We start from the raw sequence: 27,832 nt of genomic DNA on the forward strand, positions 1-27,832 counted from the left end.
GACATTGCTGACTAAACCTTCTTCATGTTGTTCTGTCATTCTAGGCATTCTAGCGTCCTGTCCATGAGGTGTACTTGTACATCACGCTGCCTCACGCTGCAGAAACAAGCGATAGGCTCCGGCCCCTATGGGCCGTTCTGGCTCGGACAAGGCTTACTTGTGTTCTAGAGAGAGAGAACACTTTGTCCTGACTATCCGGAGAGAAGATGCGCGGGACTTAATATCAGAACAGATGGAGGTCATTTTTTCAAATGCATTTTGAAGAACAATATTTTTGATACAAATGATTTTATTTAGGTGATAATATACAAAACAAATGAGGAATTTAGGGAAAATGAAACCATTATTTAACACTGCATGGTAGTAAAACACTGCATACTATGGAATCACATCCAAATCAATTCCACAGCTTCACGTTACACATTCAAAGACATAACATAAAGCCACAATGGTAGAAACTTAAACAAACCATCAGTGGCAGACAAATCATCAGTATCATAACAGGGGAATTGGTGGAAATCTGTCTGGAGATGTGATTGGTCAGTTAAAGTCCTTCTGCAGCTGTTATTGGTCAGTTGAAGTCGGGGGCAGTGACCAGTATGGGAGTCGTGGGAACATCTTGATTGAGAGACTGGAAGAGAGAAAGAAAGAAAAAGGGAGAGTAGAAAAATAGATTAACTAATGTGAAGGAACATTTTACATTGACTTCAGGTGTCCCTGGCGGTAATTTCCACGGCACTACTCTATTGTCACTACTCTATTGTCACTACTCTATTGTCACTACTCTATTGCCACTACTCTATTGCCACTACTCTATTGTCACTACTCTATTGTCACTACTCTATTGCCACCACTCTATTGTCACTACTCTATTGTCACTACTCTATTGCCACTACTCTATTGTCACTACTCTATTGTCACTACTCTATTGCCACTACTCTATTGCCACTACTCTATTGTCACTACTCTATTGTCACTACTCTATTGTCACTACTCTATTGCCATTACTCTATTGCCACTACTCTATTGTCACTACTCTATTGCCACTACTCTATTGTCACTACTCTATTGTCACTACTCTATTGCCACTACTCTATTGCCACTACTCTATTGTCACTACTCTATTGCCACTACTCTATTGTCACTACTCTATTGCCACTACTCTATTGTCACTACTCTATTGCCACTACTCTATTGCCACTACTCTATTGTCACTACTCTATTGCCACTACTCTATTGCCACTACTCTATTGCCACTACTCTATTGTCACTACTCTATTGCCCTGTGGCATCCTCTGTGTATTTACACAATCTTGTAAATATTTTATTTGTACTGTAAAAATCTCTCTGAAAAAATAGGCGTTGTTTTTATCCCCCTTTCATTTTGTTTGGATTCTGTCTTGAAATAGTATTCCTCATTGCCAGCACTCTTGTTTTCAATATGGCAAGCATATGTTGTGATCATAAACAATAGACATATAATAATAACATTTAGACTGAACATACCCGCAAATAAATCCAAGTTAAAACATGTAAATATCTATTCCCACCACATCCTATCATGAATATGATCATGGTAATTCAGCAATAATACCCCAGATAATAACAAATATTACAGTGATAAACCAAATATTAAAGGGGAAGTATTTTACTATTTTTTACATTTTATTTTATTCAACCTTTATTTAACTATGCAAGTCAGTTACTAACAAATTCTTATTTACAATGACGGCCTAGATGGTTCGATGGTTCCTAACCCGGAAAGTAGTCTATGGGCCAGGAGACACTGTAATCTGTAATCTGCATGTACTCTACACACACACATACACATTGTAATGTTGTGGTAGTGTGGACTTTATATTGTACATTTGCAATAATAGAGTAATAATGTATTTTATGATGTATTGTTTTATTTATGATGTAGGCTGTTGTGTTTTACTGTGATGTAATTGTTTAAACCCTGTTTGGACCCCAGGAAGAGTAGCTGCAGAATGGGGATCCTAATACATACTAAATATATAATGTTCATGGTAATCTTGTAATCTACAACTGTTAATTGAATCAAATACTAAAGTTCCCCTTTAATGTATTTTCCCGTCTGTCTTACTGAGTATGGTCCGAAACTCCTCCTCTTTTTGTACAGGATGTAAGAGAGCGTTGAGGAGATGGTGATCTGGATGATGGTGAAGAGAAGGAGGGACGACTTTACTCCATAACTGAACACCTGAGGTAAAGAGAGAGAGAGAGAGAGAGCTAAAGTTAAACTGAGAGCAAGTCATTTGTAAGAACATTTGTCACACATCGTTTGTAATATTGCATTGTGACGAAACAGATCATTTGAATATGAGAGATTTATCATTTCAGATTAAATATAATTTCTCAATGAGTCATAGACATGATGCATTACAAACACGTTGGGGTAACAACGTACAGTACCAGTTAAAAGTTTGGACACGCCTACTCATTCAAGGGTTTTTCTTTATTTTTTACTATTTTCTACATTGTAGAATAATAGTGAAGACATCAAAACTATGTACTAACACATATGGAATCATCTAGTTACCAAAAAAGGGTTAAACAAATCTAAATATATTTTATATTCTAGATTCTTCAAAGTAGCCACCCTTTGCCTTGATAACAGCTTGGCACACTGTTGGCATTCTCTCAACCAGCTTCATGAGGAATGCTTTTCCAACAGTCTTGAAGGAGTTCCCACATATGCTGAGCACTTGTTGGCTGCTTTTCCTTCACTCTGCAGTCCAACTCATCCCAAACCATCTCAATTGGGTTGAGGTCAGGTGATTGTGGAGGTCAGGTCATCTGATGCAGCATTCCATCACTCTCCTTCTTGGTCAAATAGCCGTTACATAGCCTGGAGGTGTGTTGGGTCATTGTCCTGTTGAAAAACAAATGATAGTCCCACTAAGCGCAAACCATATGAGATGGCATATCGCTGCAGAATGCTGTGGTAGCCATGCTGGGTAAGTGTGCCTTGAATTCTAAATAAATCACAGACAGTGTCACCTGCAAATCACCATCACACCTCCTCCTCCATGCTTCACTGTGGGAACCACACATGTGGAGATAATTTGTTCACCTACTCTGCGTCTCACAAAGACAAGGCGATTGGAACCAAAAATCTCAAATTTGGACTCATCAGACCAAAGGACAGATTTCAACCGGTATAATGTCCATTGCTCGTGTTTCTTGGCCCAAGCAAGTCTCTTCTTATTATTGATGTTCTTTAATAGTGTTTTCTTTGCAGAAATTCGACCATCACATCAAATTTTATTGGTCACATACATGTGTTTAGCAGATGTTATTGCGGGTGTAGCGAAATGCTTGTGTTTCTACTACAACAGTGCAGTAATATCTAACAAGTAATATCTAAAAATTTCACAACTTATATCCGATACACACAAATCTAAGTAAAGGAATGGAATTAAGAATATATATAAATATATGGATGAGCAATGTCAGAGCGGCATAGACTAAGATACAGTAGAATAGAATAGAATACAGTTGAAGTCGGAAGTTTACATACACCTTAGACAAATACATTTAAATTCAGTTTTTCACAATTCCTGACATTTAATACTAGTAAAAATTCCCTGTCTTAGGTCAGTTAGGATCACCACTTTATTTTAAGAATGTGAAATGTCAGAATAATATTAGAGAGAATGATTTATTTCAGCTTTTATTTATTCAATCACATTCACGGTGGGTCAGAAGTTTACATACACTCAATTAGTATTTGGTAGCTATCATTGCCTTTAAATTGTTTAACTTGGGTCAAACGTTTCGGGAAGCCTTCCACAACCTTCACACAATACGTTTGGGTGAATTTTAGCCCATTCTTCCTCACAGAGCTGGTGTAACAGAGTCAGGTTTGTAGGCCTCCTTGCTCGCACACACTTATTCAGTTCTGCCCACAAATGTTCTATAGGATTGAGGTCAGGGCTTTGTGATGGCCACTCCAATACCTTGACTTTGTTGTCCAGAAGCCATTTTGCCACAACTTTGGAAGTATGCTTGGGGTCACTTTCCATTTGCAAGACCCATTTGCGACCAAGCTTTAAGCTTTGACTGAAACAAGTCTCTTCTTTTTATTACCTCTGCAGCAGAGGTAACTCTGAGTCTTCCTTTCCTGTGGCGGTCCTCATGAGAGCCAATTTCTTCATAGCGCTTGATGGTTTTTGCGACTGAACTTGAAGAAATGTTCTGTATTGACTGACCTTCATGTCTTAAAGTAATGATGGAATGTTGTTTCTCTTTGCTTATTTGAGCTGTTCTTGCCATAATATGGAATTGGTCTTTTACCAAATAGGGCTATCTTCTGTATACCAATCCTACCTTATCACAACACAACTGATTGGCTCAAACACATTAAGAAGGAAAGAAATTCTGCAAATTAACTTTTAACAAGGCTTGCCTGTTAATTTAAAAGCATTCCAGGTGACTACCTCATGAAGTTGGTTGAGAGAATGCCAAGAGTGTGCAAAGCTGTCAACAAGGAAAAGGGTGGCTACTTTGAAGAATCTCAAGTATATTTTGATTTGTTTAACACTTGTTTGGTTACTACATGAATGATGTGTGATTTCATAGTTTTGATGTCTTCACTATTATTCTACAATGTAGAAAATAGTAAAAATAAAGAAAAACCCTTGAACGAGTAGGTGTGTCCAAACTTTTGACTGATACTGGATACTGGCGACACACACACACACACACAAACAGACCAATGATGAAAGAGGTACTAACAGTGGCATAGTGCTGGTGGTTACATTCATACTCCTGCCTGTCCTGTGTTGCGGGGGCCAGGGGGTGGTTACACGGTGCCTCTGGGTTGTTGTGGAGATCAATGAAGTAGATGATGAGGGCCAGGAGAGAAACCAAAATGGCCACCAGTGTCACCACCATACACACACTCAGCTAGAGGGACAGAGGAAGAGAGAGAGCGGGAGGAAGAGATTTGTACATCGTTACAACACTGTATATATACGTAATATGACATTTGTAATGTCTTTATTGTTTTGAAACTTCTGTATGTGTCATGTTTGCTGTTCATTTTTGTTTATTTCACTTCTGTATATTATCTACCTCAAATGCTTTGGCAATGTTAACACATGTTTCCCATGCCAATAAATCCCCTTGAATTGAATTGATAGGGGTGGGAGTCAGGGGCCAGACCTCATTGATTATAGTGTACATTTTTATAATGTAGGGTGTGTGTGTGTGTGTGTGTGTGTGTGTGTGTGTGTGTGTGTGTGTGTGACTATCTGTGATAAAGTGAAAATCTGAGGCTAGCACCCGACCCACAAATAAATAAATAAATGCGCTGTAGGCTAGAGTCAGAGATGGCAGAATTTCTTTTGACAGGGGGTGCTGGATTTTTTTGTGTGCCTATTTTAGATATGTTTCTGCTTATAATTTTGCTAGGCTATTTGTGAGTCAACTTGTCTATTATTGGATACATGCAGCTTCTCTTCTGTCATTGTCATGTATTGTCATGTTGTGTCTTGTTTCTGTCCTTTCTCTTCACCCTGTCTCCCCCTGCTGGTCGTTTTAGGTTACCTTTTCTCCCCCTCTTTCCCCCAGCTGTTCCTTGTCTCCTCCTAACTACCTCGTCACCCCTTTTCCCACCTGTTCCCTTTTTCCCTCTGATTAGTCCTCTATATCTCTCTCTGTTTTTGTTCCTGTCCTTGTCGGATTCTTGTTTGTGTTGTTCATGCCTGAACCAGACTATCGTCATGTTTGCTGCAACCTTGTCCTGTCCTGTCGGAACCTGCCGGTCCATCTGAGCCTACGTTTGTTTTCTTATTAAAGAAGCTCTGTTTACGTTAATTCGCTTTTGGGTCCTCATTCACGCACCGTAACAGAAGAATCCGACCAAGAATGGACCCAGCGACTTCGGATCCTCTCCACTCAGCCGTCGAGATCCAGGGAGCGATGCTAGGCAGACACGAGCAGGAATTGTCTGCTGCTCGACATGCCGTTGAGACCCTGGCCACCCAAGTCTCCAACCTCACAGAACAGGTTCACCATCTCCGCCTCGATCCACCGGCCACTTCCAGGGCTTTCGAATCTCCGGAGCCCAGAATCAATAACCCGCCGTGTTACTCTGGGGAGCCCACTGAATGCCGCTCGTTCCTCACCCAGTGTGATATTGTGTTTTCTCTCCAGCCCAACACTTACTCCAGGAGCACTGCTCGTGTCGCCTACGTCATATCTCTCCTTATTGGACGGGCTCGTGAGTGGGGCACGGCAATCTGGGAGGCAAGGGCTGAGTGTACTAACCAGTATCAGGACTTTAAGGAGGAGATGATACGGGTTTTTGATCGATCTGTTTTTGGGGAGGAGGCTTCCAGGGTCCTGTCTTCCCTATGTCAAGGTAATCGATCCATAACAGACTACTCTATTGAGTTTCGCACTCTTGCTGCCTCCAGTGGCTGGAACGAGCCGGCTTTGCTCGCTCGTTTTTTGGAGGGTCTCCGCGCAGAGGTAAAGGATGAGATTCTCTCCCGGGAGGTTCCTTCCAGCGTGGATTCCTTGATTGAACTCGCTATTCGCATTGAGCGACGGGTTGATCTTCGTCACCGAGCTCGTGGAAAGGAGCTCGCGTTCTCCGTTGCCCCCCTCTCCGCATCACTACCATCTTCCTCTGCCGGCTCGGGTGCTGAGCCTATGCAGCTGGGAGGTATCCGCATCTCGACTAAGGAGAGGGAACGGAGAATCACCAACCGCCTCTGTCTCTATTGCGGTTCTGCTGGTCATTTTGTCACTTCATGTCCAGTAAAAGCCAGAGCTCATCAGTAAGCGGAGGGCTACTGGTGAGCGCTACTACTCCTGTCTCTCCTTCAAGATCCTGCACTACCTTGTCGGTCCATCTACGCTGGACCGGTTCGTCAGCTTCCTGCAGTGCCTTAATAGACTCTGGGGCGGAGGGCTGTTTTATGGACGAGACCTGGGCTCGGGAACATGACATTCCTCTCAGACAGTTAAGGGAGTCCACGGCCTTGTTCGCCCTGGATGGTAGTCCTCTCCCCAGGATTCAGCGTGAGACGCTACCTTTAACCCTCACTGTTTCTGGTAATCATAGCGAAACCATTTCTTTTTTAATTTTTTGTTCACCTTTTACACCTGTTGTTTTGGGCCATCCCTGGCTAGTTTGTCATAATCCTTCCATTAATTGGTCTAGTAATTCTATCCTCTCCTGGAACGTCTCTTGTCATGTGAAATGTTTAATGTCTGCTATCCCTCCTGTTTCCTCTGTCTCTTCTTCACAGGAGGAGCCTGGTGATTTGACAGGGGTGCCGGAGGAATATCACGATCTGCGCACGGTGTTCAGTCGGTCCAGGGCCACCTCTCTTCCTCCACACCGGTCGTATGATTGTAGTATTGATCTCCTTCCGGGAACCACTCCCCCCCGGGGTAGACTATACTCTCTGTCGGCTCTCGAACGTAAGGCTCTCGAAGATTATTTGTCTGTAGCTCTTGCCGCCGGTACCATAGTCCCCTCCTCCTCTCCCGCCGGAGCGGGGTTTTTTTTTGTTAAGAAGAAGGACGGGTCCCTGCGCCCCTGCATAGATTATCGAGGGCTGAATGACATAACAGTGAAGAATCGTTATCCGCTTCCTCTTATGTCTTCAGCCTTCGAGATCCTGCAGGGAGCCAGGTTTTTCACTAAGTTGGACCTTCGTAACGCTTACCATCTCGTGCGCATCAGGGAGGGGGACGAGTGGAAGACGGCGTTTAACACTCCGTTAGGGCACTTTGAATACCGGGTTCTTCCTTTCGGCCTCGCTAACGCTCCAGCTGTCTTTCAGGCATTAGTCAATGATGTCCTGAGAGACATGCTGAACATCTTTGTTTTCGTTTACCTTGACGATATCCTGATTTTTTCACCGTCACTCCAGATTCATGTTCAGCACGTTCGACGTGTCCTCCAGCGCCTTTTAGAGAATTGTCTTTTTGTGAAGGCTGAGAAGTGCTCTTTTCATGCCTCCTCCGTCACATTTCTCGGTTCTGTTATTTCCGCTGAAGGCATTAAGATGGATCCCGCTAAGGTCCAAGCTGTCATTGATTGGCCCGTCCCTAGGTCACGCGTCGAGCTGCAGCGCTTTCTCGGCTTCGCGAACTTCTATCGTCGTTTCATCCGTAATTTCGGTCAGGTGGCAGCCCCTCTCACAGCCCTTACTTCTGTCAAGACGTGCTTTAAGTGGTCCGTTTCCGCCCAGGGAGCTTTTGATCTCCTCAAGAATCGTTTTACATCCGCACCTATCCTTGTTACACCTGACGTCACTAGACAGTTCGTTGTCGAGGTTGACGCGTCAGAGGTGGGCGTGGGAGCCATTCTTTCTCAGCGCTCCCTCTCTGACGACAAGGTCCACCCTTGCGCGTATTTTTCTCATCGCCTGTCGCCGTCGGAACGTAACTATGATGTGGGAAACCACGAACTGCTCGCCATCCGCTTAGCCCTAGGCGAATGGCGACAGTGGTTGGAGGGGGCGACCGTTCCTTTTGTCGTTTGGACTGACCATAGGAACCTTGAGTACATCCGTTCTGCCAAACGACTTAATGCGCGTCAGGCGCGCTGGGCGCTGTTTTTCGCTCGTTTCGAGTTCGTGATTTCTTATCGTCCGGGCTCTAAGAACACCAAGCCTGATGCTTTATCTCGTCTCTTCAGTTCTTCAGTAGCCTCCACTGACCCCGAGGGGATTCTCCCTGAGGGGCGTGTTGTCGGGTTGACTGTCTGGGGAATTGAGAGGCAGGTAAAGCAAGCACTCACTCAAACTCCGTCGCCGCGCGCTTGTCCTAGGAACCTTCTTTTCGTTCCCGTTCCTACTCGTCTGGCCGTTCTTCAGTGGGCTCACTCTGCCAAGTTAGCCGGCCACCCTGGCGTTCGGGGTACGCTTGCTTCCAGCGTTTTTGGTGGCCCACCCGGGAGCATGACACGCGTCGCTTCGTGGCTGCTTGTTCGGTCTGCGCGCAGACTAAGTCCGGTAACTCCCCTCCTGCCGGCCGTCTCAGGCCGCTTCCCATTCCCTCTCGACCGTGGTCTCACATCGCCTTAGATTTTGTCACCGGACTGCCTTCGTCAGCGGGGAAGACTGTTATTCTTACGGTTGTCGACAGGTTCTCTAAGGCGGCTCATTTTATTCCCCTTGCTAAGCTTCCTTCTGCTAAAGAGACGGCACAAATCATCATCGAGAATGTTTTCAGAATTCATGGCCTTCCGTCAGACGTCGTTTCGGACAGAGGTCCGCAATTCACGTCTCAATTTTGGAGGGAGTTTTGCCGTTTGATTGGGGCTTCCGTCAGTCTCTCTTCCGGCTTTCACCCCCAGTCTAACGGTCAAGCAGAACGGGCCAATCAGACTATTGGTCGCATCTTACGCAGTCTTTCTTTTCGCAACCCTGCGTCTTGGTCAGAACAGCTCCCCTGGGCAGAATACGCCCACAACTCGCTTCCTTCGTCTGCGACCGGGCTATCTCCTTTTCAGAGTAGCCTCGGGTACCAGCCTCCGCTGTTCTCATCTCAGTTCGCCGAGTCCAGCGTCCCCTCCGCTCAGGCTTTTGTCCAACGTTGCGAGCGCACCTGGAAGAGGGTCAGGTCTGCACTTTGCCGTTATAGGGCGCAGACTGTGAGGGCTGCTAATAAGCGTAGAACTAAGAGTCCTAGATATTGTCGCGGTCAGAGAGTTTGGCTCTCCACTCAGAACCTTCCCCTTAAGACGGCTTCTCGCAAGTTGACCCCGCGGTTCATTGGTCCGTTCCGTATTTCTCAGGTCATTAATCCTGTCGCAGTTCGACTTCTTCTTCCGCGATACCTTCGTCGCGTCCACCCGGTCTTCCATGTCTCCTGTATCAAGCCCGTTCTTCGCGCCCCCGCTCGTCTTCCCCCCCCCCCCCCCCATCCTTGTCGAGGGCGCACCCATCTACAGGGTCCGTAGGATTTTGGACATGCGTCCTCGGGGCCGTGGTCATCAGTACCTAGTAGATTGGGAGGGGTACGGTCCTGAGGAGAGGAGTTGGGTTCCCTCTCGGGACGTGCTGGACCGTGCGCTGATCGAGGATTTCCTCCGTTGCCGCCAGGTTTCCTCCTCGAGTGCGCCAGGAGGCGCTCGGTGAGTGGGGGGGTACTGTCATGTATTGTCATGTTGTGTCTTGTTTCTGTCCTTTCTCTTCACCCTGTCTCCCCCTGCTGGTCGTTTTAGGTTACCTTTTCTCCCCCTCTTTCCCCCAGCTGTTCCTTGTCTCCTCCTAACTACCTCGTCACCCCTTTTCCCACCTGTTCCCTTTTTCCCTCTGATTAGTCCTCTATATCTCTCTCTGTTTTTGTTCCTGTCCTTGTCGGATTCTTGTTTGTGTTGTTCATGCCTGAACCAGACTATCGTCATGTTTGCTGCAACCTTGTCCTGTCCTGTCGGAACCTGCCGGTCCATCTGAGCCTACGTTTGTTTTCTTATTAAAGAAGCTCTGTTTACGTTAATTCGCTTTTGGGTCCTCATTCACGCACCGTAACAGTCATTATATGTTTCCTAAAAAACGAAATAAACCCTTGCTCACCAGAATCTGTTTGACCAGTTGTAAGGAAATTGAAAGCTGTGAAAATGACCCAACATGTTTCTGATAAGATTTGAGTTTGGCTTGGATGCCTATTTATGTGGTTGAAATACTATCAGCTTTTATGACGCTGATAGATCGCAGCTCTACAGCCGGTCCCTAACTGTGCATGCACATTCTCTCAAGATTCTGAAATAAATAATATTTCTCTACTCCTGTTCCCGAGTCAAAATGTACATTTGGTGTATAATTTTACCCTAGAAATGCTTAATTCTGCAGGCGTTAGTATTAAGGCTATGTGAGAGGTTAGTGTCCAGATTTCAGTTTCAATTAAACCCACCTGAACAATAGGCTACAGTTTTCTTGACGTGTCAGAGGCCTATTTGAAGTCCCCATCTTGTGACTGTCGTATAGCGATTCATAATCTTCACACATAATATATGCACTGTTATCATCCTCTTTTACCACTTCACCAAATCTTTCTCAACATTACTTTTATGGCCCTCCCGTCTCTGTATTTTCAACTCTCTATTTCGCAGCTTTTTCTTATTGAATTAAACTCCGGTATTGTCCTTTTTGCCTCAGTGGTTCGATGTGTTTCCCAAAAGCGTTTGGTGTTGGCGCGCGTAAAGTTAGGCCCCAAAGTTTAGGCTTTCGCACTAATGCCAAAAACATGAAAGAAAACCCTAAATGTAGTCTATAGGCCTAGATATAAATTGCACAACAATGATACATGTATAGATTTTTTTATGTGTTATTTTCTCTTTATTCAACCCAACTGCCACCTACCCGCCCTCCATTTGCATAATATTTCATAACCCTAAACCAATGATGTATATATAAACACTAGATGATAGGGGGCACTGTTTTGAACCCACCGTGCCTCCATCTTGGCACCGCAACACCATTGTAAAAAAATATATATTTTGGAAGCTATTGCCATGTTTATTCTATTAAAGACACCTTAATGCATACTTTTAAATGATACGATATGAGCTAAACATACAAATAAAGCAATATCTAAAAACATTTTCCTTAAAGTATAATTTTTTGAAAGTATTAATGTTACTGTCCCCACTAAAACAACAAAAATACTTAAATACATCAAATTTTGTCCTTGAAACATTTAAATGAAATAATGTCGAATTCCATTCAATCCTATAGAACTCGCCAGCTTGTAACCCTAAAACCCGGAAATGAGTTACCGCTGGTTCATTCGGCCATCCCTATGCGAAAAATGAACACCGACAATAAGGTCAGAGGTTAACACAGGCTTAGGAGATCTTATAAGTTTTGTTCTATGAGATGATAGGAGTCAGTTAACATGACCTTTATGAATTATGAAGCCTTTATTATGAAGTGCTTAATGTGCTTTTTTTAATTACATAAATTCTTCAAAATTCACAAAAGGTGATGTTAGCTGATGAAGATTATCTCATAGAACTAAACGTATAAGATCTCCTAAGCCTGTGTTTACTACAAACCTTATTTTGGGTGTAAGGGTTGCAGCCTTTTTTTCCAATTTCCACCTAAAATGAAATCTAATTGCCTGTAGCTCAAGACCTGAAGCAAGGATGTGTATATTCTTGATAGTTTTTGAATAGAAACACTTTGAAGTTTGTGGAAATATGAAATGAATGTAGGAGAATATAACACATTAGATCTGGTAAAAGATAACAGAAATAAAAAACAAGAGGTTTCTCAAAAATAATTGTTGCATCATCTTTGAAATGCAAGAGAAGGCCAAGACAGTGAAGTAGGATTCTAGGTGTCATTTAGACGTTGTCCACAAGATGGCAGCAGTTTGTGTGCAACGTTTCAGACTGATCCAGTGAATAATTACATCACTACACAATATTTTGTATTAATTCTGTCAGGAGTTTGCCCAAATGTGCCAAATTGGTCAATTTAAGGATGTTCAAGTACATTCAACCTTTATTTAACTAAGCAAGTCAGTTAAGAACAAATTCTTATTTTACAATGAAAGCGTACCACGGCCAAACCCTCCCCTAACCCGGATGACGCTGGGCCAATTGTGCACCGCCCTATGGAACTCCCGATCACAGCCGAGTGTGATACAGCCCGGGATCGAACCAGAGTCTGTAATGACGCCTCTAGCACTGAGATGCAGTGCCTTAGACTGCTGCACAACTCGGGAGCCTAACATTACCTTACATAACTATAGAGAACATACAAAAATCCTATGGCAATAAAACATTTAAGTTGCACACACTGCCAGAAATGTCATACATGATGGATCATTAGCTTCCCTACAGAAAAGACAGCAGGTGTGGGGTGTGTCAAACTGTAGAACCCAGTTCCTACATTTGAATATAAAAATGGATGTTATCAAACAAAACTATCAAGCAAAACTTTTATGGGACCCTTAGGATGACAAATCAGATAAAGATTACTGAGTGTAAGTACATTATTTACCTTCAGAGGTGAATGTATCAAACCAGTTGCCATGATAAAAGTGTTTTGTTGTTGTGCACTATCCTCAAACAATAGCATGGTATTTTTTCACTGTAATAGCTACTGTAAATTGGATACTGCGGTTAGATTAACAATAAGACATGTCTATGTCCTGGAAAGTTGGCTGTTGTTTACAACGTCATTCTAGTCACATTATCGCATATTGAGCAACAACTGTCCCGATTTAGGGACACCGATCCCATAGAGGTTATTAAGAGGTTTTAAACAAAAAAAACTACAAAAACGCCATTCATTTTCCCCATAGGCTTTGTCCAATGAACCATGGCGGAGTTAGTGCCTACAAAAAGACGCCATTACTATTTCTCTCTATGGAGGACTGATTTTCTGGGGAGTGCTAATATTGCCGACCAGTGGCTTCAAAGCCTCACATTGGCCAATACATAGAATTAGCAATCCAGAGTTTATATACATCATTGCCCTAAACCTGGACGGCCCGCGGATATAACCATGGGGATTGCGGGTTATGAGATCACTAGTGTGAGTGTGTGTACGCAAGCATACCGTGTGGTGGTATTCATACTCACCGATTTCATACTGCTGTGTTTCTCCATCACTATGGCAACGACTCCTGCTGCTATGAACTAGACACAGCAGATATAAACAACTCCCAATTGTCAATCAAATATCATAAACAATGATTAAAAGAATGAGTGCATTAGCTGATAAAACAATAATGAAATTGAATGGCAACACTTAAAAAAAAAAAAATGGTAATCACAATAACAAATTTGATAGAATAACTTATGTAACCATTCAGTACAGAGAGTGAGTATGAGTGAAGGTTAGGTTACTAGGTTACCGATAGGCCACTCCACCAGGGCACCCCAAAGGTCACGACCTCAGTGAACTCAGTGGAGAGGAGGGGGATGGAGTAGGACATCACCATCAACCCAATCATTATCTGGGACACCTGACACGTAGATAGATAGATAGATAGATAGATAGATAGATAGATAGATAGATAGATAGATAGATAGATAGATAGATAGATAGATAGATAGATAGATAGATAGATAGATAGATAGATAGAATCACACACACAGACAGATGCAAGCACACACATACAGGCTGGTTTACTGTAAATGCACTTTGTGGGAACTGCTGATGTAAAAAGGGTTTTATAATATGATTGTCTTATTGACACAAACACATTAGGTTCCAGGCGTTCTGTATTACATACTGTATTTCATTCTTAAATGCATCAGTCAAACATAATGAGAAAAAAAATAAAAACAGGGCATTAAATGCACAGGGCTGAACACAACATGCAATAATAACCACCCCCTAATGTAGCATCTCCATCTTTAAAAAAAATAAGTAAAAATAGTCTTTGACAACTGACGCTCACCCCCAAAGCCTTCGGCTCGCCTTTCTCGATGCTCTCGCGCAGAGCCTGCTGTTTGTCGGTCAGTTTATCCGAGTTGATGTCCGTGGTCACGCTCACTGACAGGTCCCTTGAGACCGACACAGCCATCCTTGCGCTCTGGAGTCCTTTGACACTGGGGGTCCAGGAAAAGGACACACGCAATGTGTGTTCAATTGTTATGCAATTAAAGAGATTCACTTTACCAACACTTTTATTTAAATTATGATTAATTATACAACAATAGTGAAACCTCCAGGGTGTACCGTTAAACAATCAAAATACCTATTAGGATAATCGACGCATCTTACCTTTTCCTTTCAGATAGAAAATCACTAGTATGCCTAATTCCACAAAGTTAACTTCTTGTTGCCGAATCCACGAATTAGAAAAATTGATTTCGCAACATAGCCAGTCCGAGTCCGTTCCCTTAACTTTTTGTGTCTCCGCCCGTTCTTGGCACGAACGAAACATGAGTAGGATTAGCTTACTTTCACTGGTGCGAAGCCTCCACCCCTAGCCCACTGTCACCCCCTCGTCTTGGTAGACAGTGATACAATAGTCAATATAAACATTCGTAGCAACCGTTTGTGTGACAGCCTGGACCTACACGGTCATTTTGCAACAAAATAAAGGACCGTGTGCATACAACAGGGGCCGTTTTCCTCAAGGTAAGTCCGTTTAAAAAAAAATATCTGATGAATTTACGTAAATGGTGGATGAAGTTGCGCTGATCTTCAGGGGGAATCGAGAGAACATGGCAGTTTAGTCCTGATGTGTAGGCAACAGAACAAGATGATTGAGAAATAAGAATGGTAAATAGGCGTTCTAGATTTGTTTTTAACTGACCTGTATCTTTAAATAAAGGTTTAATAAAATGTAGGCTAATTAAATAAATAAAAGAAGACTATCTTTCTATTATGGCGGACATGTGTGCATGGTGCTCTGCCCAAGCCCCCCTCACATTCACTTGTCCTTGAACTTCATGTTGCGTCAATACAGTTCAGACCAGTCGGCTGGACCGTGTTAATGTACCGTAGTTCATTGCTCTTTCCCCTGTTTTGTTTTCTTCCCTCTCTCCCCTTCTCTTATTTCGTTTGCTTGGCCTAAACAAGCAAACCCTTCCCCACTTCGAATACAGTTGAGTGCATAGTGCATGCAGTGAGGTCTGTGTTTGAACAGCGTTCTACGCTCTAGAATAATGTTTGGTGAAGCTGGTCTGGAAATGAAATGTTCCCATGCCCCCCCATATCTTGATTTCATTGTAATACATCTCCCCCGCCCCCGTCTCTCCCCAAGCCCACTGTGCACATCTGTTTTTCATCGAGCAGCAACATTCCACTATATCCAATAGGGACTAGGCCAACTCAGACATGTGGTTTTCATTCTCTCTCTCAGACCCCCCCCCCCCCCCCCCCCCCCCTGCCTCTCTCCCCTCTCCTTTTTTCTCTTATTCTCTCTCGGACTCTCTCTCCCCCTCCCTCCGTGCTTCTTTCCCTCTCCACCTTCTCCCCCTCCCTCCCTCCCTCCCTCTTCTTTTCTCTCTCCTCCTGTCTCTCTCTCTCTCTCTCTCTCTCTCTCTCTCTCTCTCTCTCTCTCTCTCTCTCTCTCTCTCTCTCACACCACAATCCAAGTCCTTGCTAGGTCAAATGAACCTCGCCCCTCTTGCAGTTACAGCTCAACATAAACATGCACATGCTTAAAGGGATAGTTCGGGATTTTGGCAATGACTCTGGTGAAGTAGATCATCTTAGCTTGGACATTCGAGGAAGGTTGCTATGGGGAGAGTCATGTCCAGATGTTTTACTCACAGCAGGGGATTCATGAAGATGATTTTTCATTTGAAAAGGTGTCTGAGTCAACTGTGCTATATCCTATATTTCTATAGGATGCTCTCGGTAATTATCACCCCCTGTGTAACTCACATTGTGAATCTGTCTATTGAACTAGGCTGTTTTCCCAATGGACTCAAATTTGCACGGGTCATTCCTGTATATAAAAAAAAGGGAATAAGTTAGATCATGGAAACTATCGGCCTCTCTCAATCCTGTGGGCTTTATTCGGAGGTCATGGAAAAGATTATGTTCAAGCAGATTGACAGTTATATTTCTTTACATAACCTATTCTATGAGCTCCAATCTGGCTTTATGAAATCCCATTCCACTGACACCTGCCTACTGTATCTGACTCACAGCATAAGGAAGGAAGTAGACGGAGGGACATTTTGTGTTATGGTCATGTTAGATCTACAAAAGACGTTCGATACAGTGAATCATGAGATTCTGTTAATCAAACTAAGAGCCATGGGCTTTAACAATTTAGCAGTAAAATGGGTCAGCTCTTACCTGCAAGAAAGAAAACAGATGGTGGATGTGGATGAGACCCTGTCTAAACCCAAAATTTTGAACTGCAGAGTACCCCAAGGGAGTGTGCTGGGTCCACTTTTAATTCTATTGCATATAAATGATCTGAAATCTACCCGTACCTGTGACCTTTTCCTATACAGTGGGGCAAAAAAGTATTTAGTCAGCCACCAATTGTGCAAGTTCTCCCACTTAAAAAGATGAGAGAGGCCTGTAATTTTCATCATAGGTACACTTCAACTATGACAGACAAAACGAGGGAAATAATCCAGAAAATCACATTGTAGGATTTTTTATAAATTTATTTGCAAATTATGGTGGAAAATAAGTATTTGGTCAATAACAAAAGTTTATCTCAATACTTTGTTATATACCCTTTGTTGGCAATGACAGAGGTCAAATGTTTTCTGTAAGTCTTCACAAGGTTTTCACACACTGATGCTGGTATTTTGGCCCATTCCTCCATGCAGATCTCCTCTAGAGCAGTGATGTTTTGGGGCTGTTGCTGGGCAACACGGACTTTCAACTCCCTCCAAAGATTTTCTATGGGGTTGAGATCTGGAGACTGGCTAGGCCACTCCAGGACCTTGAAATGCTTCTTACGAAGCTACTCCTTCGTTGCCCGGGCGGTGTGTTTGGGATCATTGTCATGCTGAAAGACCCAGCCACGTTTCATCTTCAATGCCCTTGCTGATGGTAGGCTTTGTTACTTTGGTCCCAGCTCTCTGCAGGTCATTCACTAGGTCCCCCCGTGTGGTTTTGGGATTTTTGCTCACCGTTCTTGTGATAATTTTGACCCCACGGGGTGAGATCTTGCGTGGAGCCCCAGATCGAGGGAGATTATCAGTGGTCTTGTATGTCTTCCATTTCCTAATAATTGCTCCCACAGTTGATTTCTTCAAACCAAGCTGCTTACCTATTGCAGATTCAGTCTTCCCAGCCTGGTGCAGGTTTACAATTTTGTTTCTGGTGTCCTTTGACAGCTCTTTGGTCTTGGCCATAGTGGAGCTTGGAGTGTCACTGTTGGAGGTTGTGGACAGGTGTCTTTTATACTGATAACAAGTTCAAGCAGGTGTCATTAATACAGGTAATGAGTGGAGGACAAATGAGCCTCTTAAAGAAGAAGTTACAGGTCTGTGAGAGCCAGAAATCTTGCTTGTTTGTAGGTGACCAAATACTTATTTTCAACCATAATTTGCAAATGAATTAATTAAAAATCCTACAATGTGATTTTATGGATTTTTTTACAGGCCTCTCTCATCTTTTTAAGTGGGAGAACTTGCACAATTGGTGGCTGACTAAATACTTTTTTGCCCCACTGTATGCAGATGATTCTGCACTGTTGGTTTCCCACAAAGACAAAAAATGTGGTTGAGAAAGCCCTCAGTAAATGGCTATATGACAATAAGCTGTCACTTCACCTTGGAAAAACAGAGTCCATGTTGTTCGGGTACAAAGTGAAACTGAGGAAATCCCCAGATTTTAAGGTGGAAGTAGGTGACATGTAGTCGCAGCAAAATCCTCTGTTAAGTATCTTGGATGTGTGCTAGATCTAAAAGGGGAGAGCATGGCACAAAATGTTATCGCCGAAGTGAACCATAAAATTAGATTCCTGGCTAGAACCTCCAAATATCTGGATAAGAATGCAATGGGGACATTGGCAGGGGCTCTTGTTCAGTGACACTTCGACCATGCATGCTCTTCCTGTTACAGTAGTGCCCCCAGGATATTGCAAAATACATTGCAGACATCTCAGAACAAAATGAATCAGGATGATTCTTAAACTTTCCAGCATCTCGACTCTTCCCACTTTGAAAGCCTTCGATGGCTTAAAGTGGAGGAGAGATAAAATTGTGTCTTGTACATCAGATTGTCCACAGTCTGGTCCCCAGATACTTATGCAACTACTTTAACTTAGTAAGGGATAACCATAACTATTCAACGAGAAGGAGTGAAACTGACACTGTTCCTTTTAGATGTAATAGTGGTATGGGGAAAGAAAACATTTGTATACTCGGCTGCCATTATTTGGAATAATCTTCCAAAGAATTGGAAACGTATAACCTCCATAGGTAGTTTCAAGTTCTCACTGAAAAAAATGGCTAAATAGTAGCATGTCTCAAAAGTGTTGTTAATTATGTTGTGATTGTCTTGTGTGTGTGTGTGTGTGTGTGTGTGTGTGTGTGTGTGTGTGTGTGTGTGTGTGTGTGTGTGTGTGTGTGTGTGTGTGTGTGTATGTATGTATATATATATATTTGGGATTGATTGATTATATATTAAGGGTATGTGAGACAAGGAAGATGTACCTGTCCATAGTTGTTTATTTGGAACGGAAATGTCATTAATTATCGGATGTTGTGAAACAAACAACAATTGTGTCTGTCATTGTCTGTTGTCATTACAATCGCTGCCTAACCTTGTTGTATTCCCACTTCCCCTTTACCTCTTCAAAAGGACCACACTGGAAATAGGCTGTTAAGCTTTATTGTGTCATCCTTGATGATTTTCTTAAATTGTATGTGGAGGCGTCACCAGCTATGTATTGATTTAACAAATTGTCAAATAAATTAAATCCATCAAAAGAGGTACTCGTTGCCAAAATCCCGAAGTATCCCTTTATTTAAGCAGAGTTCAAATATCATGCTGGAAGCATAGAACTCTGTGTGAATCACCAATCAAACCTTTGAGAACCCAAAATTGCAAACATGCATTCTACCGTTTATCTGCGTTCCAGTGCCTGTGATTACATTTTGTGTTTGTCAAATCAAATCAAATGTTATTAGTCACATGCGCCGAATACAACAGGTGTAGGTAGACCTTACAGGTGAAATGCTTACTTTACGAGCCCCTAACCACCAATGCAGTTTCAAGAAAGACAGATAAGAAGAAGAAATAAAAGTGACAAGTAATTAAAGAGCAACAGTAAAATAACAATAGCGAGACTATATACAGGGCGGGGTACCGGTACAGAGTCAATGTACAATTTTTAGGGCCTTGCATTGGTTACATTTTGTGATTGATTCTGATAAGCATGTCTCCATCTCCTCTCTTCTTTCTCTTCTCTCCTCTTCATTTTTTTCTTTCTCTCTCTTTTCTCTCTCCTCTCCTCTCTCCTGGACCAAACCCTTTAATTCAGGATGATGTCATCCACTGAGTCAGGAACAGGTGGTCCTAAACTACATCGCCTCTTCATCAAGTTTGACCCAGAGGTTGTAGCGGTAAGATACTTGAATGAGTAATGGACATGAATTGAATGATTACTAAACACTCATACATATAGATAGTCAATACATCTACCAGACTGCTCTTTACTTCCTTATTGTACCATTCAATTGTATTTTAATAGTGGAATTCATATACAGTGCCTTGCGAAAGTATTCGGCCCCCTTGAACTTTGCGACCTTTTGACACATTTCAGGCTTCAAACATAAAGATATAAAACTGTATTTTATTGTGAAGAATCAACAACAAGTGGGACACAATCATGAAGTGGAACGACATTTATTGGATATTTCAAACTTTTTTAACAAATCAAAAACTGAAAAATTGGGCGTGCAAAATTATTCAGCCCCCTTAAGTTAATACTTTGTAGCGCCACCTTTTACTGCGATTACAGCTGTAAGTCGCTTGGGGTATGTCTCTATCAGTTTTGCACATCGAGAGACTGAAATTTATTCCCATTCCTCCTTGCAAAACAGCTCGAGCTCAGTGAGGTTGGATGGAGAGCATTTGTGAACAGCAGTTTTCAGTTCTTTCCACAGATTCTCGATTGGATTCAGGTCTGGACTTTGACTTGGCCATTCTAACACCTGGATATGTTTATTTTTGAACCATTCCATTGTAGATTTTGCTTTATCTTTTGGATCATTGTCTTGTTGGAAGACAAATCTCCGTCCCAGTCTCAGGTCTTCTGCAGACTCCATCAGGTTTTCTTCCAGAATGGTCCTGTATTTGGCTCCATCCATCTTCCCATCAATTTTAACCATCTTCCCTGTCCCTGCTGAAGAAAAGCAGGCCCAAACCATGATGCTGCCACCACCATGTTTGACAGTGGGGATGGTGTATTCAGGGTGATGAGCTGTGTTGCTTTTACGCCAAACATAACGTTTTGCATTGTTGCCAAAAAGTTCCATTTTGGTTTCATCTGACCAGAGCACCTTCTTCCACATGTTTGGTGTGTCTCCCAGGTGGCTTGTGGCAAACTTTAAACGACACTTTTTATGGATATCTTTAAGAAATGGCTTTCTTCTTGCCACTCTTCCATAAAGGCCAGATTTGTGCAATATACAACTGATTGTTGTCCTATGGACAGAGTCTCCCACCTCAGCTGTAGATCTCTGCAGTTCATCCAGAGTGATCATGGGCCTCTTGGCTGCATCTCTGATCAGTCTTCTCCTTGTATGAGCTGAAAGTTTAGAGGGACAGCCAGGTCTTGGTAGATTTGCAGTGGTCTGATACTCCTTCCATTTCAATATTATCGCTTGCACAGTGCTCCTTGGGATGTTTAAAGCTTGGGAAATCTTTTTGTATCCAAATCCGGCTTTAAACTTCTTCACAACAGTATCTCGGACCTGCCTGGTGTGTTCCTTGATCTTCATGATGCTCTCTGCGCTTTTAACGGACCTCTGAGACTATCACAGTGCAGGTGCATTTATACGAAGACTTGATTACACACAGGTGGATTGTATTTATCATCATTAGTCATTTAGGTAAACATTGGATCATTCAGAGATCCTCACTGGACTTCTGGAGAGAGTTTGCTGCACTGAAAGTAAAGGGGCTGAATAATTTTGCACACCCAATTTTTCAGTTTTTGATTTGTTAAAAAAGTTTGAAATATCCAATAAATGTTGCTCCACTTCATGATTGTGTCCCACTTGTTGTTGATTCTTCACAAAAAAATACAGTTTTATATCTTTATGTTTGAAGCCTGAAATGTGGCAAAAGGTCGCAAAGTTCAAGGGGGCCGAATACTTTCGCAAGGCACTGTATCTATCTTGTCACCATGCATCAGACACTTGCTCCACGGAGTACGCACTTGCTTACTTCCTCCTCATGGACTTAAACGCATTGGACTGGTGAAAGCAAGGGCTAGAAGGACCGATTGTCCTCATCATACTTTTTGCACTAGTCATTTCTCATGAGCAAGAATGAATGGAACTGGGAGAAGGCTAGAATCAACCACAGAGCTGAGTTATGTAATCATCGTCACAGTTCCTTTAGATGCAGTTCTCTCTTTTCTCCACCAGGTGGTGTCAATACTGCTGGGTATATTCCAGGTGCTGTTGGCTGTGCCTCTGTACTACATGGACATTGGCTTACCCAAACTACAACTTATGCTCCCTTTATTTATTGGCTTCCTGGTAAGATCCTAATTTAATAAAGCCATAAATAACTTTGTTTCTGTCACAGGAGGCTGCTGAGGGGAAGACAGTTCATAATAATGTCTGGAACGGAGCAAATGGAATGGCATCAAAGACATGGAAACCATGTTGTTTTATTTTTCTCTATACTTTTTCCACCTTGCCATACCATCTCTACTCTAATTGGAGTAAACTAATGGACAACAATAGTTCTACTGCTACTTAAAGCTATTTCACTCACATTTACAGTACCTGTCGTTGAAAAATGATACACATATTCCACATTTGTTCAAGTGCTGGATTTTCACCCACATTGGCCAATCCACCATTCATTCTGATCTTAACTCCAACCCTCCGATATCCACAGATTAACCCATCTTTCTCAGTATAATGACATTTTGCTATTTTCTATTGCAATACATCCCTCCATTTGACTATGAGGGTCTTACGAGGGTCCTGAACCTATCTATTTGTTACATTTCTACCGATATTGCCCTAAAAATACATACTTTACTCAAGAGTATAATGATATTTCCCAGTGACTGATCATTTTTTTCAGATCCCATAACAGTACATTTTGTAGTTCCATCTGAACCCTGATATTATGGCATAACAACCATTCCTGGACCTGATTAAAAAAGTGAGCCACGATGGACAGTACCAGAAAATATATTCTATTGATTCTGTTTCCTCGTGGCAGAATCTGAACAAGGCTGACTGTTCAATGCCCCATATACTGTATTGAGCATTCATTTTGTTGCAAGTATTTATATAATAGCTTAAATTGAAGCGAAGGGATTGATGTGTCAATTGTGGTTTTATTTCTTACATTTTTTTTATTTAACTAGGCAATACAGTGAGCTCCAAAAGTATTGGGGCGGTGACATATTTTTGTTGTTGTTTTGGCTCTGTACTCCAGCACTTTGGATTAGAAGTGACACAATGACGAAACTATAAAATAACACATAGGGAATCATGCAGTAACCAAAAAAGTGTCAAACAAATCAAAATATATTTTATATTTGAGATTCTTAAAAGTAGCCACCCTTTGCCTTGATGACAGCTTTGAATGGCGCCGGAGGGTTGCTGTTTTACGGGCTCCTAACCAACTGTGCTATTTTGTTAGTTTTTGCGCATTGTTTGTAACTTATATTTTAACTTATTTTGTACATAATGTTGCTGCTACCATCTCTTATGACCGAAAATAACTTCTGGATTTTTTCTTTAACGAGTCCAATGCAAAGGATATACTGCTTCCTCGGGAATGAGCCCAAATCCCCGTCATTTGCGTGAAGAAAAGACAGAGAAAAAGGGGGCGGAGGTCAGGCTGCCTTCTGGGAATTCGTAGGCGAGTGAGTAAACCCCCACTACCATCTGTTCTATTTGCCAACGCGCAATCATTGGAAAACAAAATGAATGATATACGATCAAGACTATCCTACTAACGGGACGTTAAAAACTGTAATATCTTATGTTTCACCGAGTCGTGGTTGAACGACAACACGGATAATATAGAGCTGGTGGTATTTTCCATGCATCGGCATTTACAGAGAAGGGGGTGGGTGTTTATTTGTCAATAACAGCTGGTGTGCGATGTCTAATTTTAAAGAAGTCTCAAGGTACTGCTCACCTGAGGTAGAGTACTTTATGATAAGCTGTAGACCACACTATCTACCAAGAGAGTTATAATCTACATTATTCGTAGCCGTCTATTTACCACCACAAACCGATGCTGGCACTAAGACCGCAAACAAGAAAATGCTCATCAAGAAGCGGTGCTTCTAGTGGCCAGGGACTTTAATTCAGGCAAGCTTTCTGTTTTACCTCTTTTCTAGAGGAACACAGAGACGCACACACAAAGATGCATACACAGCTCTCGCATACATACAGTGGGGCAAAAAAGTATTTAGTCAGCCACCAATTGTGCAAGTTCTCCCACTTAAAAAGATGAGAGAGGCCTGTAATTTTCATCATAGGTACACTTCAACTATGACAGAAAAATGAGGGGGAAAAAATCCAGAAAATCACATTGTAGGATTTTTAATGAATTTATTTGCAAATTATGGTGGACAATACGTTTTTGGTATAAAAACTATAACAATAACAAAAGTTTATCTCAATACTTTGTTATATACCCTTTGTTGTCAATGACAGAGGTCAAATGTTTTCTGTAAGTCTTCACAAGGTTTTCACACACTGTTGCTGGTATTTTGGCCCATTCCTCCATGCAGATCTCCTCTAGAGCAGTGATGTTTTGGGGCTGTTGCTGGGCAACACGGACTTTCAACTCCCTCCAAAGATTTTCTATGGGGTTGAGATCTGGAGACTGGCTAGGCCACTCCAGGACCTTGAAATGCTTCTTACGAAGCCACTCCTTCGTTGCCCGGGTGGTGTGTTTGGGATCATTGTCATGCTGAAAGACCCAGCCACGTTTCATCTTCAATGCCCTTGCTGATGGAAGGAGGTTTTCACTCAAAATCTCTCGATACATGGCCCCATTCATTCTTTCCTTTACACGGATCAGTCGTCCTGGTCCCTTTGCAGAAAAACAGCCCCAAAGCATAATGTTTCCATCCCCATGCTTCACAGTAGGTATGGTGTTCTTTGGATGCAACTCAGCATTCTTTGTCCTCCAAACACTACGAGTTGAGTTTTTACCAAAAAGTTATATTTTGGTTTCATCTGACCATATGACATTCTCCCAATCTTCTTCTGGATCATCCAAATGCTCTCTAGCAAACTTCAGACGGGCCTGGACATGTACTGGCTTAAGCAGGGGGACACGTCTGACACTGCAGGATTTGAGTCCCTGGTGGCGTAGTGTGTTACTGGTGGTAGGCTTTGTTACTTTGGTCCCAGCTCTCTGCAGGTCATTCACTAGGTCCCCCCATGTGGTTCTGGGATTTTTGCTCACCGTTCTTGTGATCATTTTGACCCCACGGGGTGAGATCTTGTGTGGAGCCCCAGATCGAGGGAGATTATCAGTGGTCTTGTATGTCTTCCATTTCCTAATAATTGCTCCCACAGTTGATTTCTTCAAACCAAGCTGCTTACCTATTGCAGATTCAGTCTTCCCAGCCTGGTGCAGGTCTACAATTTTGTTTCTGGTGTCCTTTGACAGCTCTTTGGTCTTGGCAATAGTGGAGTTTGGAGTGTGACTGTTTGAGGTTGTGGACAGGTGTCTTTTATACTGATAACAAGTTCAAACAGGTGCCATTAATACAGGTAACGAGTGGAGGACAGAGGAGCCTCTTAAAGAAGAAGTTACAGGTCTGTGAGAGCCAGAAATCTTGCTTGTTTGTAGGTGACCAAATACTTATTTTCCACCATAATCTGCAAATAAATTCATTAAAAGTCCTACAATGTGATTTTCTGGATTTTTTTTCTCATTTTGTCTGTCATATTTGAAGTGTACCTATGATGGAAAATTACAGGCCTCTCTCATCTTTTTAAGTGGGTGAACTTGCACAATTGGTGGCTGACTAAATATGTTTTTTCCCCCACTGTATGTATTAAAGTAGTAAAAAGTGATTGGTCCAATTATTCATAGCACGTAATGACTACATCAAGCTTGTGACTACAAATTTGTTGGATATATTTGCTGTTTGTTTTTGGTTCTGTTTCAGATTTGTTTGTGCCCAATAGAAATTAATGGTAAATAATGTATATTGCAAATAAGAATAGAACATGTTTCTAAACACTTCTACATTAATGTTACAGATGCACAAATATAATAACCCCAAGACATGCTAACCTCTGACCATTACAATAACATGTGAGGTTAGTACTTTTGGGGGGGAATGATATTGTGCTTCTGTAACTTTCCCACTTATCATTATTCATGATTCATTCAGGATTATCCATAATTATGGTAGCATCGACATTAATGCAGAAGTGTTTAGAAACATATTCTATTATTATTTACAATATAAAAGTGACTCCAAAATTACACAAAATATTATGTTCCATTCAATGGCCATAATAAAGAGGTATGGTGACAGAGGGCAACCTTGTTTTACGCCTCTTGACAATTCAAAGTTCTCAGAGAAGTAACTGTTATTTATTATTTCACATAAAGGATTGTTATGCATGACTTTTATCCATCTTATGAGAGAGTTAAAAAATCCAGGGACTGTATCAGATGCTTTCTTAAAATCTGCTAAAATTATCGTTTTTCTCATAGTTTTCCATTATTTCTAGTAGTTGCCTAATGTTGTCTCCAATATATCTTCCTTTAACAATCCTGTCTGATTGTGATGAATAATGTCCAGTTGGACCTTGTTTATTCTATCAGCAATACATTTAGCCAATATTTTTGCATCACAACATTGAAGGGTGACCATGTGTTTGATATATTTGATACCATTCTACCAATTCTGCTCCAGCCATTACCATGAACCCGTCCTCCCCAATTAAGGTGCCAAGCTTCCTCTGGCTTTTGTTTATATGCATAGGCTATATGTTATATTGTGTGCATCATTGGAGGGTTTGGTTTTCTTTTTTCACATCCGTAGCAATTGAAACAACAGATATTGTTTCTACTTTCTTTTAAAGTTTGTGACTGCAGGGTCGTTCGCCTTCGCCTGTGAGAAGTCTCCCAGCAGACAGCTAGTAAGACATTACAACAGTCACGTGTTGCATTGGAATATACACTGCTCTAAACAAACGGGTGTAATCGATTCCATTATTCAAATGTCCACCTGGGTCTACCTGTACAGTAGTCCACATATTGGGCTGAACATGTTGCCCATGGGCTACTGTGCAATGTATATACCCTATTACGTGCATGAGAAGATACATCCATTATATAGCAACATTTAGGTCCAAGGCCTTTTTTCTCTTAGGAACAATTTCATCTTTGGGTCCAGGAGATTTTCCTGTCTCTACTTACTCTATCTTCCATGTTGTGTCTTTCTCCCCAGCTGACGGGCTGTGCCTACACTAACGTGGCCAGCCTGTTGGCGGGCCTACTGGCTCTGTGTATGTACAGCGTCTCCCTACACTCCGTCCAGGGCACTGCTGAACCCTGCACTCTGCCAAGCATCGACCTGTATGCAGGGGCTGCACAAAAGTGCCCAGGAGAGTACCTGGAGGTAAGGACTGATTTGTTGGTGGGTGGTTTATGAGTGTGGGTGTGTCTGTGGACAGTTTGTCTTGTTTGCCGCTATGCTATTTTAGTGCCCTGTATTGTGTGTTGCACTGTGTTTTTTTTGTGTGTTGTTGTTTATCCTTCCTTGTCTTTTTCTCGGTCCCAGGGGTTCTTCAGGAGTGTCACAGTCCTACTCATCGTTTATGACCTGGGGGCTCTTATCCTCCACTCTCTCCTCTCTTTGTCTGCACTCAAGGGACTCAGAGTGGGACTATGCCGAATGATCAATTGATCAATTAGTCAAACTGATTAACCAATTGATGCTAGTTGAAAAACCTATTTTAGAAAAATATTAATCTGTTTTATCATATTTTTATCAGAGACCACATTTCCTTTAACTTGTTCATGTTTGTTTTTTTCATGGGTTTGTTTATTCCTTTCCAGCTTTACAGGCTTACCATTTTTTGATAAACCTAATAAAATAATTTGTATAAACTCTGTGGACTTCTGATGCTTATTTAGATTGAGTGTTGTGTGTTCAGTGTAAGGTCACTGCTGGCTTTTCATAATAACCTATAAATATCAGGAACAAC

At 42.1% G+C, this 27,832-nt stretch overlaps 2 protein-coding genes across 2 annotated transcripts; one reads left to right on the forward strand and one right to left on the reverse strand.

Moving 5' to 3' along the window:
• Positions 1–271: 271 nt before the first annotated feature.
• Positions 272–14,981, reverse strand: tmem176 (transmembrane protein 176). Its single transcript, XM_036933579.1, has 7 exons — positions 14,736–14,981; positions 14,410–14,560; positions 13,861–13,971; positions 13,586–13,642; positions 4,762–4,932; positions 2,108–2,224; positions 272–631 (listed from the first exon to the last, which is right to left on the reverse strand). The coding sequence occupies exons 2-7, from the start codon at positions 14,533–14,535 to the stop codon at positions 572–574; spliced, it is 642 nt and encodes a 213-aa protein (XP_036789474.1). The 5' UTR covers positions 14,536–14,560; positions 14,736–14,981; the 3' UTR covers positions 272–571.
• LOC110534449 lies at positions 14,867–27,737 on the forward strand. The gene is made up of 6 exons (XM_036933580.1): positions 14,867–15,095; positions 19,924–20,005; positions 22,037–22,150; positions 26,705–26,761; positions 27,073–27,243; positions 27,406–27,737. Exons 2-6 carry the CDS (start codon positions 19,925–19,927, stop codon positions 27,529–27,531), a joined length of 549 nt encoding a protein of 182 aa, XP_036789475.1. The 5' UTR covers positions 14,867–15,095; position 19,924; the 3' UTR covers positions 27,532–27,737.
• The last annotated feature ends 95 nt before the right edge of the window (positions 27,738–27,832 follow it).

The sequence above is a fragment of the Oncorhynchus mykiss genome, chromosome 10 (genome assembly GCF_013265735.2).
Source record: "Oncorhynchus mykiss isolate Arlee chromosome 10, USDA_OmykA_1.1, whole genome shotgun sequence".
In the NCBI taxonomy this organism is placed as follows: domain Eukaryota; kingdom Metazoa; phylum Chordata; class Actinopteri; order Salmoniformes; family Salmonidae; genus Oncorhynchus; species Oncorhynchus mykiss.

Bases quoted from the DNA above. Each gene is read 5' to 3' on its own strand.
- tmem176 (XM_036933579.1), bottom strand. From the start codon at position 14,535: ATGGCTGTGTCGGTCTCAAGGGACCTGTCAGTGAGCGTGACCACGGAC. The intron at 13,643-13,860 runs GTAACCTAGTAA...TGCTGTGTCTAG, and splicing joins CCTGGTGGAGTGGCCTATCG to TTCATAGCAGCAGGAGTCGT. The intron at 632-2,107 runs GTAAGACAGACG...TCTCTCTTCCAG, and splicing joins GGAGTTTCGGACCATACTCA to TCTCTCAATCAAGATGTTCC.
- LOC110534449 (XM_036933580.1), top strand. From the start codon at position 19,925: ATGATGTCATCCACTGAGTCAGGAACAGGTGGTCCTAAACTACATCGC. The intron at 22,151-26,704 runs GTAAGATCCTAA...TTTCTTTTAAAG, and splicing joins CTTTATTTATTGGCTTCCTG to TTTGTGACTGCAGGGTCGTT. The intron at 27,244-27,405 runs GTAAGGACTGAT...TCTCGGTCCCAG, and splicing joins GCCCAGGAGAGTACCTGGAG to GGGTTCTTCAGGAGTGTCAC.